The sequence below is a fragment of the Catharus ustulatus genome, chromosome 4 (assembly GCF_009819885.2).
Source record: "Catharus ustulatus isolate bCatUst1 chromosome 4, bCatUst1.pri.v2, whole genome shotgun sequence".
Lineage (NCBI taxonomy): Eukaryota > Metazoa > Chordata > Aves > Passeriformes > Turdidae > Catharus > Catharus ustulatus.
Genome location: NC_046224.1, coordinates 33,834,433 through 33,848,683, shown reverse-complemented (window position 1 = coordinate 33,848,683; position 14,251 = coordinate 33,834,433). Strand labels below are relative to the sequence as shown.

The following is a 14,251-nucleotide window of genomic DNA, read 5'->3' as shown; positions in this document are numbered from 1 at the left end:
TTGCCATTAACATTCCCGATGCCTATTTTCACAGTTCCCAGAAAATCCCACTACTCCCATTGCTACCAAAGTACCCCCTTTTTCATCCTCATCATATTTTGAATTTTTAAAGTTTTGAAATCAAGACTCGTGTTTCAGACTCATACCTACTACAGAATACTTCTATGAATTTTTAAAATATGAAGAATTTTCAATGACTTCTTGTATCTTGGCTTTTAGGTAACCAGACTGAACATACTTGAATCCTCATTTTCCTGGGAATTAAGCCAGAAAAACAGATTTAAGTATTTCAAATAAGATTTTTCTTAAAAATTATTTCATTTAGGTAACTCTCTTCTCTCTCCTGTGATTCTGTAATCCAAGGCTTTTGTTAGAACCATTTATGAAGGATTCATGATCCAAAAGCACAAGCTTTGTTTTTGCAACAGTTTGTGACCTTGAACAGTGTCAGACTCGCCCAAAACTCACACAAATGCTGGCAAAACTTGCTTTCTCTATGGCAAAATATTTCTGTGAAACAGGTTTTTGAAATGTGAAGTCAGTGCACTGCATGTGGGTAGGTTAAATGCAGGGTAAGAGAATTAAATATGATTCCAGAAAAGACACCAAAGTTAGGACAACATCCAAGGTACAGGGCAAGGGGTGGGGAGAGCTCTCTTGACTGAAACAGTTTTTTAATTAAATTGAATCCACAGAGAACATTGCAGGGGGGACCTGTTATACATATTTATGTGATCACTGATAAACTTCTTGAAGACAGTGCATTTGAGAGTTTGTCTCTAATTGTGATGTTCCCTTGCTATAAAAAACTCTGCTAGTCTCTTAACTTCCAGTTCACCCAGAAAACTCACTGCCTGCAGCTTCTCAGCTGATCTGCCAGTGATTTTGGGCCACAGATGAGAATTTTAGTTTGAGGAATCTGTGTAGGCTAGTGGATCACACCAGTGTGGGATGAAAGGAACATAAAGGTGTCCAGCTTTGGGACACACATCTGAGACGCTGCAGTGGCACTGGGAGGTTGGGTGTGGTGCTAACAGCACCAAGCTTGTGGCTTCAGTCCCCAGATGGGCTTCAGAACTGGACTTGATGATCATTGTGGATCCCTTCCAATTCAGGATATTCTGTGAATCTGTGACTTATTACATGGACTTCCTGCCTGAAAGAGACATTTATACTCTTTCAGCTGTTTATATTGGGATGTGATAAACTTCACCTTGACATGCACTGGCTCTCCCCAGCTGTGAAGATAGGTTAAGTCACTTGCTTTCACATAATTTATACCATGGACATATACCTGATTAGATAACCAAGCTACCATTTTATTCCCTCTTGTAGAGAATTACATACCACTAAGCACTCTGTTCCACACTTAAACCTTTTATTGTTCCTCCCTTCCACACACTTTGTAATCTGCCCATTTCCCTTGTGAAAACAAGGCTCAAAACCACAGCACAAAGTACAAAGTATTTTGCTCGCTGACATAACAACTTCTCAGCACCTACTGATTTAGTCATGTGGGGAAAATAAAAAACAAAAACAAAAACAAAAAAATACACCGCCACAAACCCACAAACACAGAAAAAAAACCCAATCTGAAACCAAACCCAAACCAACCAAAAACCCAGAATCAGCACAGATAAAAGGAGCTGGAGGAGTACATAGGATGCAAGGATGTCTTTCTGTTTTGGAACATTCTTGACACTGCAGTGAACTTCTCCCCTCAGGGCAGATACTATCCTTTGCAAGGAGATATTGAGCACACAGGAACACAAACCTGGGCTTGGCCTATTGACTATCTCTTTCTATAGTTAATCTCTCTCTCCATAATCTAGTTATTAGATGAAAATTAATCTCCTGCACTCCCAGTAAATCCAGCTCAAAACCCTATAGAATCTGGCCACAAACTTCTTTAGTACTGTTATAAAATTCAATTTCACATGGAAACACTTCCTCTATTTGCATGCCTTGTTAAACATTACATTCATGAGAAGCTGGTGTCTCTCAAATCAGAGCACGTGTTTACTTAGAGAGTGGTAATCTCTCAAAGGTAGTTTGTCACTGTGTGTTTATGGACTCAGGTAACTATTGAAGGATTAAATGAATTAACTAGATGGAAAAATATCTATCTCACATTACAAAAAGGTAAAACTGGAAGTTATGGAAGTATGGCTTCAAAACTTACCAACTACTGGACTCACTCAAATGTGATATGATGGTTGTTTATTTTTAAACACAAATAACTATAACAGGCCTGCTTCTGTAGTCTTGACTGGAGGAATGCCTTCTCTGAGAATGAGTTTGTTCATTGTTAACAGCATTTAAACACAAAAATTATTGTTTCAATTGCCCAGAGGTTTTACCTGTTCAATTTATCAAGTGAAAAAATCAAACAAAAATCCCATACTCTGCATATAGCAGGCTAATAATACTGATTTTTCATCCTAAATATCTTAAAATCAAGTCACATTCCTTTTCCATTTTTCATAACATAAGTAAAAAGGATTTTGTAGACCCACATGCTGCCTACAAATTAAATCCTACAAATTTCCATTTATGTTCATGATATCCCTGCCATTACATTAGTAACAACCTCCAATAATGCAATCCTTATGGAAGTCACACTTGTAAAATTACTTCAAATTTAGTGGCAAGTTTCCACTGACATACAAACTCAGGAAGCTCACATTTCTCAGTGGCTTTTACAATATACTTGGTCCTTAACTTGAAGTGTTAGGTTGAAGTTCAGACTCTCTTGCTACAATTTTTTATAATGAATATGATGAAAGGTACTTGATAAAAAGGATAAGCCACTTTGTCAAAAGTGCTGCTGAGGCAGCACCAACTCATCTTATCTTACTTTTTAAGTACCTTTAAACGTGCCTATGGGGACAGCCTTTAATAAATGCACTCAAAATCCATACCAGTTACATCTTGTCTTCTCTCTGTTATAGCATGCCAATATAAGACTTCAGAGGTGATAAGTTTAAGGTAATATCCACTCAAAAGTACTCTTATTAAAACAATTAATTTAGAAAAAGCTTATTAAAAAGGACAAACGGTAAGGACTACTGATCTATGCTGGAATGGCTTAATCTAGGAAGTCAAAACCCTCACTTTCTTATTTGCTTACTGGGACCTTAATTTTAGAGGGCATATTACATTAGGAACTCATCATGCTCTCTTGCTTGCTAAAATAATCACTGTTTCTCAAGAAAAGGAAAAGAGAGTAAGAAGGTGATGGAAAATGAAAAGGTAGCCCTTTTCCTATGCATCTTGAAAATTTTTTACTGTGGAGCTTTGCAGAATGTGTCATGTAATTTAAATGTAGTGGCATTCCCTTGAGTTCAGCATCCCACAAAAATATGGGCAATGTTCACACACAGCTTACATCTCATTGCAGTCATATTCAGAGTGTGCCAGGCTTTCAGAAAGAATTTTTGCCAGTAAGGCTGTTTCTTTTGGATATCAAGAGCACTAATGAAACTCTCAATTACAGTCCCTTTATCTCAACTCCAAAGCATTCTTTTTTGTTCTTTAACCTTTTACTGCTTTTCTCTTAACCTCCTCCCATTTGCAAACTGCAGTAATGAGAACATTGTAAATCATTATTTTAACTCCTCTGATGCCCTACTTACTCTCAAAGGAAAAATATAACCAAGAAATGTAATTGTGATCAAAGTTCTGAATCATTTTACACATATAAAACATGCTACACTACCATGAAAAACATAAAGTTTAAGAAGTATCCTAGGCATACTTCCACTAGTGCATGGAGATGCAATTGAGAACCCTTCTCATGGTTCTGTAGTATTATGTGCCTGTACAGTGACATCCTGAAATTATGAGAAGCAGTGGTACTTAGATCTGACAAACTTCCCTCGCAGAGCCTTCAACACATGACTGTTCATTCTGGCTCATTTCAACAGCTCAGATCTCGGACACTCAGACTGGGTTGCACTGTGGTGTCCCTTGCCCTTGCTCTCCCCACGTGCCAGAGAACACTGCAGAGAAGAGCTGTGAGGAGCAGGGACCATGAATGAAACCCATGGCACTCTGCTGCTGTCACACGTGTCATCCAGTGGGACTACACTCCCAGGAGCACCATTAAAACACACACTCCCCACACAGACTCACGAAACTGTACCTACTGTAGGACAACTCCCTGTGTCTGACTGCCCATCAGTCACACACCCATGTCAGAGCATTGGGTGAGACAAGAGCCACGCTATGCATGAGAAAAAAGGGCACTTGAGAGACATGTACACAGTAATCAAGCTTGTAACCTCAGGCACAGACTGACATCCTAGTGCGTTGTGCCCTACACAAACACGCTTTGTTGAACTATCTTGGCATAGCATGTATGAGGTATGCAGGTCTCCAATACAGCATAGCAATTTTCTTTTTAATCTGCGTCTTCTGTTTCACAGTACATCATGAACAGGTATAATGGCACAACTGGAGGGTAGGTGAGTTGCATCAAGGCAACAAGATTAAGAAGCTGAAGGGAGAAATCTCTTATGAGAGTTAATGAAGTACAGATGCAGCTACCTGAACTACTTGTCCCATTTCAGTCCTCTAAATTCTTAGAAACTTATGTAAGCTTAAAAAAGAAATAAAATCCTTTTGTTCCTCTCAGTTTCACAGCTTTTCAGTAATATTCTTTGTGATTAATCAAAATTACCTGGATAAGAAATCATCTTTTTAACCTTCCTTTTAATGGTACCATACACAAATAGAACAAAATGCAAAAGCTGTGAGAATATCTTTTACAACAGCATAAAAAAATTCTTCCATTCAAGAAAAACCTACCATTTTAGGTCATGGCTAACATAACCAGATTTGCCATTCTCTACAACTTTACAAAATCTGACATAAGACATATTCTAACCTCTGAATAAAGATCTGATTTCCCATACAGAGAAAATTCCATTCTTGGACACCTAAAAATATGGAAAGTTCTGGGAAATATTTACTTGCACTTTCCATCTTTCACAGTTACTTTGAGACAAATTTACTTTGCATACTTAGCAACTCTAAAGAGGCTCTAAGTGATACCTCCTTAGTAAATTAACTCCATACCGAATCAAAATATCAGGCAGGAGCATGTAGCACTGACTTTTGTGACCTCATGCACCCCAAATTATTTAAGTTATGCTTCTGTAATATCAATTCCATAATCTCTATAGACCTAAAACAAAACATCACCTGGCTTCAGCATCCTGTTCTGCTGCAGAACAAGAACAGACACTGTGTCTAGAAGCCTCCAACCCACATAAATGGTATGATGTGACCCACACACTGTGACCTGCAGTATTTTATTGACACTAATAAAGAAGAAGGGGAAAAGACATCAAATTTACAAGTTGGACTAGATATTCAGTTTGCTTCCTCTGTATGGATGGTGGAAATGGCAAAGTAAAGAGGGCACTTCACAGGTATATTACTTTTTACCTCTTTATAACACATCTATTTGCCCACTGGGTGAAAGAAGATGTCTTTGTATTCCAAAAGCATTTTGGTGAGTAAGGAGCTTGGAAATAAATCTGACTTATCCATTTTTAAGAGCTCTGTATTCATTGACTTGGAGCATATGCTCAACAAGGAAATAAACTCTCTTGCATCACCAGTCCTTGGTTTCTTGAGGGCTCAACACAAGAACTGGACTCAGCAGGTCTGTTTTCAGGTGGAATATATCACTACCTAGGAAGGTTGCAGAGAAGGGGGTAGAGTGAACACAGGCAAAACTCCTCTGGTTTCTCCTTTCTGACGAACAAGAACAAACATACACACACACAAATTCCAATGCAAAGCACTAATATAATAAACCCCTGAAAGGTCACACTGGGGAATAAACAGGGAATTAATATTTGAAATCCATCCTTCAATCTGCCATACTGAATCTAGTTTGGTTACTAATACATGAAAGCTCACAAGACAAGAAAGGATAATAATAGCAATAAGGTAATGCGTTTGGCTTCCTTCCAGACTATTCTGCCTTCTCTTCAGGCCCAATTTATTCAGTCCAGGAGAAAAAAAGCAGTATAAGTATCAACCCTGATCTCAAATAATAAGCCCTTCTAGGAGGTGAAGCATATCATTCTGCACAGAGCTGCACCAACACAGATCAAAGCTGGCTTGACTGAGCGTGCTTGGAGAACAAAGGACCTGCAGCCTGCTGAGACACTGAGCCATCCCATGGCCACTGAGACACCAAGCTTTGGGACACTGAGCCTCCAGTAATCACCTGCTGCTCTAGCAAGGGCCTGGCTTGGGAAGCCTCCTTGAGCAAGGGCAGTTTTGAGCTGCTGAAGCCAGTTGTTTCTTGGAGCTTTGGCATTAACTGCAACTTTCACATCTGGCGTTAAGGACAACTTTACTGGAAGCCTGACACAGAAGTTGTTAATTCTCCTGTCTCCAGAAGCTTCCAAAGAGATTTCCAGCAAACCAAATCAAAAATCCAAACATCAGCTGAAATGGCCAGAAACATACAGGGAAATACTACTTTATTGTTCAACTATACCCTGTTCTGAGATAAAATGCAGTAGTAACCTTATGGTTTTTTTTAAACAGACTGACTATGGTATCTTGCTTGACTGGTGCTAAGGAAAAATGTTTCACCATGTGGTCAAAAGAAAAATCCTATTCAGCACAGTTAAATATTTACTGGTTTTATTTGTATATTATGGACAAAATCTTAAGGCATAGCAGATTTTGCAAATGTCTCAAATGATGGCTCCTTTTATATCTTGCCATGTGTAAGATGTGTTTCCTCTGTCAACATCAAACACATACAAGGACATTTTAACGTGACTGTACGCATTGTGGGCTACATGTCACAAGGATCAATCCTGCAATTATTTCCAGTGTAAAAACTTGAAGCGTATACACAGAAAAATATCCCAAGTTTAGTCCAGATTTTCTACTAAATAATTAAGATTTCTGCCACAGAGTTCCAGTTATCCTTGGAGCCATTTTTTAAGTGCAAAAGAAAGGAGAAAAACAGGTTTATCTCCAAAACTGTAAGGAAAAGCTTCTTTATGTGGAAGAAATATGACAAAAAAATTAGAAATACTATATTTGTACATAATTTCTTCAACATCAGTGTATTTACTCAGATTTTTAACTAGCAAGTAAGGCTGAGGAGGCAGACACCATATAATATCTGAGCCAGCTTACTTAGCTTCTGTTGTGTAAACTACCAGAACTGTCAATATCAGTGTATCTCCCAAGCAGCTGACAACAAGATGACTTGCCATTCCACAAAACTGGGATTTCTAACTTGCTTTAAGCCCCTCTACTATACCTTTTCTTTGGGGTTTTTCACTTGGGTTGGGTCACAGGTCTTAAAAGCCCTAGATGACTGACCTCTTCTAGTTGGCAGGCTTTGATGACACTCTTGTACCGGTATTCATCATAGGATACACCAAAAATTATGTTTTCTTTTATTGTTCCAGGCATGATCCAGGAGACTTGAGGTGAAAAGGATATCCTTCCACTGTGTTTAATTTTACCCTGTGAAGGTTCCAATTCTCCCATTATCAACATCAGAAGAGAAGTCTGAAAAAACATTAACAGTTGGCTTAATATATCAGAGATCTGTACAGCAAAAAAAAATGTTGAACAAAATGAGAGTCACTCTGCTATGCCACTTAAATGGCATATTTGTCTCATCAAGAGTATCACTGTAAATACTGATTTAGTGCAAACTGCACTTAGTGAAGATTTTCATGATATGTGTGATTCTGAAAGGCCTCTAATGTAAGAGAAACTTAATTTAATAAATGATAAAAATTGTGCAAGATATCATGTAAAAAAGGCATGCTGCTGCAAATGTCATTTTAATGAAGCTATCAATAATTTTGCAAGGCAAAAATCTATCTGCAAAACACAGACATAAGGTACTAGCATTTATAGTACCTTATAGTATCAAATTCTATTTAATTTCTCACATTATCAGTGACTATTTTGTTTGTTCTTTGTACAACATAATTCATGTTTATAATTTTGCTAGTGCTTATAAGTATTTTATCTGTATTGCCTTGAAAAATGCAATTTCTTTGTGTAAGTATATACAATTGCTCAGTATGATCTGAATTTTCCTCTGTAACTGTTAACTCATTTACGTGAATGCATGACCTAAGTATATTTACTATATCGCTTCATAAAAGAATTGATTGCAATTTCAGTACTGACATGTTATAATTTCAAAGTTAATCAGTAGCTTGTAGTAACCTTGCCACACATCATTGGCTACTAGATCAAAGAATAGAATTGAGAAATACACGGAAAAATATGTTACAGAGCCATTGCAGTGGTGTTCTTAGCACTAATAAGCAGTCAACAAAGTAGGGACGTAACAGCCAAAGATCTAAAAATCTGTCTAAGTCACAGTTTCGTGCTGTCAAGCCCAGAGATCCTTTTGCAAGTTATACAAGAATCTGACCTTTCCCAAATGCTGAGTAAGAAATTCCCAATCTTGCAAGGAACAGCTGTTTGGTAAGTTTTGTACACTGGATGTGAAACCACTGCATCTTGTGTCACATAACACAAATTAAAAACAAAACCGAAACAAATCCCATCTAATACTGAAGCAATGTTAAAGAGCTGATGTCATGCTTCATACCTGTTATGGATTAAATGGTTAATATAGATAAAATTGTGCAGTCTGTTTCATGGACCTGACAATTCCTGGAATATACAGTAACAGCCTCAAGTACCATGAAGGAACTCTTACATTAAGAAGGTGTAATGGAAGGGCAGTATTTTTTGGGGGGTGGTAGGTGGGAGGCAAACCTTATTTTTTGACTTTTGTAGTATTAACTTTTTTACTTAATATTATAAGGCTTTTATTTTTATTGCCTTGGAAAGCACAAATTTTTTTATGTATATACTCACATAGACTGTTCAGTGTAATCTGAATTTTCCTCAATTTCCTATGTAGCAGAATAAAAGAGATATACATACATCCTTCAGCATTTTCTGGTTCACATTTCTATATTACAATTACCAGCATTAGCAATTACAGTAGGTGAACTATTCTGTTAATTCAAAAGTATCACAGTAAAATGCTCCTTAACACAACATCTTGAGGACAATCTCATGTCCTGAGTCCCTTACTCTCTCCTGTGGGGCTCATTAGTGAAAAATAAGAAGCCTTGATCATACTGAAATTAATGGGTCCTTTGTCATTGACTCCAACAGACCAAAGATTTTGCCCCATGCAAATAAAAGAAAGCATAATATTTTCACCTATCATTTATTAAACAGGAGAAGCATAATGAACATTTGTTTTAACTTACACATCTCCTCAAAAAACCCAGTGAAGATGAAAGACTCATCAAGACTCATCTAATTACTTGCTGTTCAAAGTGAATAAGAGTATCACAGTTCAACTCATTTTATATTAATAGTGTTAATTGAATGTGTCATCTGCAAACTAAATGCATTGATAACATTTTGGGGTAGTAAAATGATGAATAATCTAAACCACAACTTTTTCACAGGAAACCACCAGTTTCAGCAGTTTTCACCAGGCTTTCACATAGGTCTCAGGAAGCCCAAGTGTGGCTCTATAGGAACCAGAGCTAAGTGATCAGGTACACCACATGTCCAGGGCACACATACCTGGCTATATTCCTGTCAGTCTTGTCAGATTACAAACCATCTTGTGCTCAACTTTTTCCTTAAAATGTTAGCAAGGCAGGGAAAAAAATGTTTTCTAACACACTGAGCTGTCAGAATATCTACTCTATATTCTTCATTTTTTTTAAGGCGGGTATTTTCTCACCATGAACCTTAACTTTAGGTTTCAGTCTGCATTAGTCCTGTAAAATTTCCTTTTACTTCCAATAGGAAAACATTTTGTCATAAATTGCTATTTCCTTATAATTCTGTAACCTTCTATTACCAAAAAACATCCAGCAAACTCTATCTCATAGTGGCCACAGTAAAACTTCAAGTAACTGTTTCAGTAAAACTTGCAGATTATCCATATTTTTTCCTTCAGCCATCATTTCTTCAGCAAGCCCAGAATTGCAAGAATACAGTAAAAATACAGGTAGCAATACAGGTAGCAACACAATATTATTCCTTATAGTTATTAGGACTCTTATTGAGCTAGCAGAAACAGAAATACCTTGCCTGCTCCAGTAGATCCAGAAACAGCTAATAGCTGCCCCTTCTCAATCTTGAAATTTATATCCTGAAGAACAGGAGAGGCATGAAGGGGAAAATTACTGAAGAAGAGATTGCTGTCAGTGCTAGGAGCTTTGCTGTTGTTGTTTTCCTGGTTTGCTTTTACAAACAGCTCCCCAATTCCCTGCAACATAGATGGATATATATTTGATGTACATAAAAAATTAATAAAGCATGCATATGCAGAGATGTATATCATACTATGGATTTATGAAAACATATGAACTTACTTATCTCATGTTACTTTGCATATCAATATACCTCAAATATACCTTTTTAAAATGCGTGTCTTGGACTTGTGCCAAAATTTGTGGACACAAACAAAATTTGCTTATTATTGAACTTATTTTATATTGAACTTATTTTATATTATATTTGCTTATTTTTGAACTTTATACATGCCATAGGCTGATCCTGTTTTCAGGCTCACCAAACTCAGTAATAACTACTCATTACAGCCTTAACAGTTATTAAAAGGTTTCTTCCAAAGTTTCTCAACTGTGGATAATTTGATATCATGCATTCAGTACTTGCTAAGTATTCCTAACCTGCTGACAGCTCAAGCTATTTACAATGTGAGAGTATAGTCTGCTCTTTTTAGAAAGCATCATGGCAAATATTAAAACAAAAAAACCCAAACAAACAACATTCTGTGTTTTAATACGTTTTTGGTAAAAGTACCAACCTCATCCCAAAAAGCTGTTACTTTGTCCAGCTCAACCCCAGTGGTTGTTAGATTATATTCCAGAGCTTTGTATTCTTTTTTCAGCAAGAAATCCTAGAAACACCATGAAAGCAGATGAAACAGTAAGGAACAAGGTCATAACACAAAAAACAATTCTTATTTGCCTACATGGAGCACTAATATTTCTGGTGGCACGTTTGCATTACAGTGCTTTCAGCAAGAGGCATAAATATAAATTATACAACATTTTTGGATGCAGAAGGAAATGTTTTTGAAATTAGAAATTCTTTAATTGCTAGTGAAAACATAGCCATAAAGGTATTTGGTTCTGATCTATAAAGAATATCAAAACTTGGCACTTGTTTTGCTTTCAGGACTTGTATATAGCAAGATCACCCCTCTGATTTTAACCTTTTTCAAATAAAGCTTTGATTTTGGAGTAAGATGTAGAAGGTTGCACTCTGGTAAACAGTGAAACAAAGCAGCTACATGCTGGTATCTCCCTTTTCCAAAACTTCAAGAGTTTAAAAGAGTTAGGATGATCTCTTTACCAACAAAAATAAAAAGCAGATCATGATCCTGGCAAGTGCAGCACTGATGTAGTGTAATTTCAAATGGCACAAGTCAGAAACCCGGTGCCAGTGTAGCCTTCTGGGATAGCATTAGGAAATAAGAATAAGCCTATGCTAATGCAGGAAAGACAGCCTCTCTATGCCATTTCTTTATTAAGATTATATGGTTTGTAGATATTATCTCCTCCAAATTCTACTTTTTAAAATTATGTGTGGAAGCAAATAGATCCACGTGGGTAATACAATGGAAGAACAAAGCAGGCTCATGGGGAAATCAGTTCTCAATAGTACACTTGCAAATTTTCCAAGCAGAACAAGAAAAATAGCTATATGGGTATAACAATTAAGAAGCTGATTGAAAGAGCAGGAACTGAAAAACTGGAAGGCATGACACACATGGTTTATGGAAAACAAAAAAAAAAAGGAAATTATAGCTACATTTTTTGTAACAAAGGGGTCATCCAGTGGAGTTCCTGGAGCAGTGATAGTCAGAGAGAGCACACTGATTCTGAAATATCATGGTCTAAAAAACATGTGAAAATACAATAACCCAGGGGACTATACCTGGCCCAGTCAGCTCTCTAAACTGATGTGGAAATTAAATCAGAGATGTATGACGGGTTTATTATTCTTATTTATGTTTCTTAAGACTAGTAAAGGGCTTTGGTGTTCTGGGATTTTGTCCTGTCTGTCTGTGGGGACTATACTGAATCTGCCACAAACAGATGATTATTTATGGATTCTGGAGCACCCAGTTACTAATATCTCCAAAGACAAGCATTCAGTGAAGTGAGGGCAATGCTGTGACAACTGGGCTTGCCAGTTCTGTGACTGTGTCCAGGGCATTGAACACACTCTTCCAGGAAACAGGAGAGACAGGATACTTCCACTAATGCCTAGGGAATCTGAGAGCACAAGGAAAGCCCATAATGGGACCTAATAAAACAGCCTTCTGAATGTCAATTAGAACAGTTTATGGCTAGATTTCTTGAATTTCTGCCCAGCTGAAAATCATAAAAATCCTATACCTACTTCTTATTCTAGACTGAGCTTCAGACATCTGATTAAGATCTTTAGGTTCTGTATTAGTTATTCTTATCTCACTAAAAATAATAAAATCTGTGTTCTACAAAAAACCCCACATCTATAAATATGCAATGAAAAAGGTCAAAGATTTCACCCCAAAATAGTGTAAGAATTCTCTTCCTAGGGAGTAATTTCAGAACAGCAGATAAAAAAGACAGAGTTAATGAGAATCCACCCTGATTTTACTCTGCAGATAAGCCTCTCATGCTGGTACATGAGCAATTGATCTCAGTAGGTAAGATGGGTAATAATTATTTGACTGGTACCTTAATTATGCTTTCTACTCATAATGAATGAGATGCACATTTGGATAAAATGCACAGTCTCCTGCTGTTTGCCACTAATATCCAGAAAAATAGAAGATCTGTGACTGCAGCTCCTGGAAGTCATGCTGTATAAAACAGTACTAATTTTGAACTTCCTTTTCTGAAGGAAAAACATCTCTTAAGCACCACAAGTCATGATTTTATTAAGTTTCTTGTTCTGCAATGAGAATAACTAACTAAATGTCGCTATTTCTGAAAAAAAAAAACAAAAACAAGCAGGTAGCATGAGACTTGTGTGGTTATGCTGCCTAGGGAACAATATCAAGATTTATAATGACACTTCATGGTGTTTAGTCAAAGCAACATATATTCCAAAAGTCTACATAAATGCTGTGTGCTTTTGCTGATCAGCTAACAAGATAACATGATATAAAGAATTAGCTTACGTACTTGGGAAGATTTCAGTCTATGTACCCTACCTGTATTTTGTTTATTGCTCCAATAGAGTCATACCAGGTCTGTACAGAGCCGGGAAACTGCCTGGTCACTGTCATTCGAAGAACAATGCAGAAGGAAATGGTGGTAAATATTTTTCGGAGAATAATTCCTTTCGTCACAGCATACGGAAGCACAGCTAGGAACACCACAAAAAAGCCCGAGAAGAAGAAGGCTGAGCTGTTGAAATATCTCATATAAGCAGCTTTTCGGGTAAGCTTCAGTTCAGTTCTGTGTAAAAAAACAAACAAAAAAAACCAAATATAAATAATTAGTCTAGTATTTCTGTTTACAACTTACAAATATTTTGGATGGAACTGTTGGCATAACACTTAACTCAGAGGCTTGCTCATCCTTCTTATTTTCTAGAATTGCAGCTTTAAAAGTAAGACTCCAAACCATTCTAAAAAGTCATTAGAGTCAAATTTTGGTATCAGTGTTCAGAGATGTCAGACTAGATAATAATAATCTGTCATGATTTACATACTGAATGAGCCACAAGCCTCTACAATTCCTGGCACAACTAACCTGAGGCATCTAACACTGTGGTATGGAATGTACTCCCAGAAGCATCATCCCATACTCATTTTGATTCATAACTCTTCTAGAAAAACGATACTTTGAAATGCCACTTTTGCTGTATGCTGCCATTAAAAACCTTACAATAGACTATCTGATTATAAGGTCATCTTCTTTTTCAGGCCAACTTTCTAATGGCTTCACCCGTGAATTAAGGTGCCATTTAACCTCACTTTGAAGGGAGTCTGTTCTCCACCCTCCTTTGTCCACAGAAGCTCAGTCTACAAAGACTGGCTTACTGACTCCTGTGCAGTCAGCAACGCAATCAGTGATTACTCCTAGCTGTTTCCACAAGGTCCATGCATCTTATAGCAAGCTATTAAATAAAAAGATAAGTAATGCAGGGGATATAAATAATTTTCTGCATAGATAGC

General features: G+C 37.0%; 1 protein-coding gene across 1 annotated transcript in view; it reads right to left on the bottom strand.

Moving 5' to 3' along the window:
* CFTR (CF transmembrane conductance regulator) overlaps positions 1–14,251 on the bottom strand; it is an 88,553-nt gene that overhangs the window by 49,426 nt on the left and 24,876 nt on the right. The window contains exons 8-11 of the mRNA XM_033059032.1: positions 13,283–13,529; positions 10,880–10,972; positions 10,136–10,318; positions 7,366–7,557 (exon numbers count right to left, since the gene is read on the bottom strand). Of these exons, the coding sequence (XP_032914923.1) occupies positions 7,366–7,557; positions 10,136–10,318; positions 10,880–10,972; positions 13,283–13,529 (715 nt within the window). The remainder of the gene's footprint in view (positions 1–7,365; positions 7,558–10,135; positions 10,319–10,879; positions 10,973–13,282; positions 13,530–14,251) is intronic.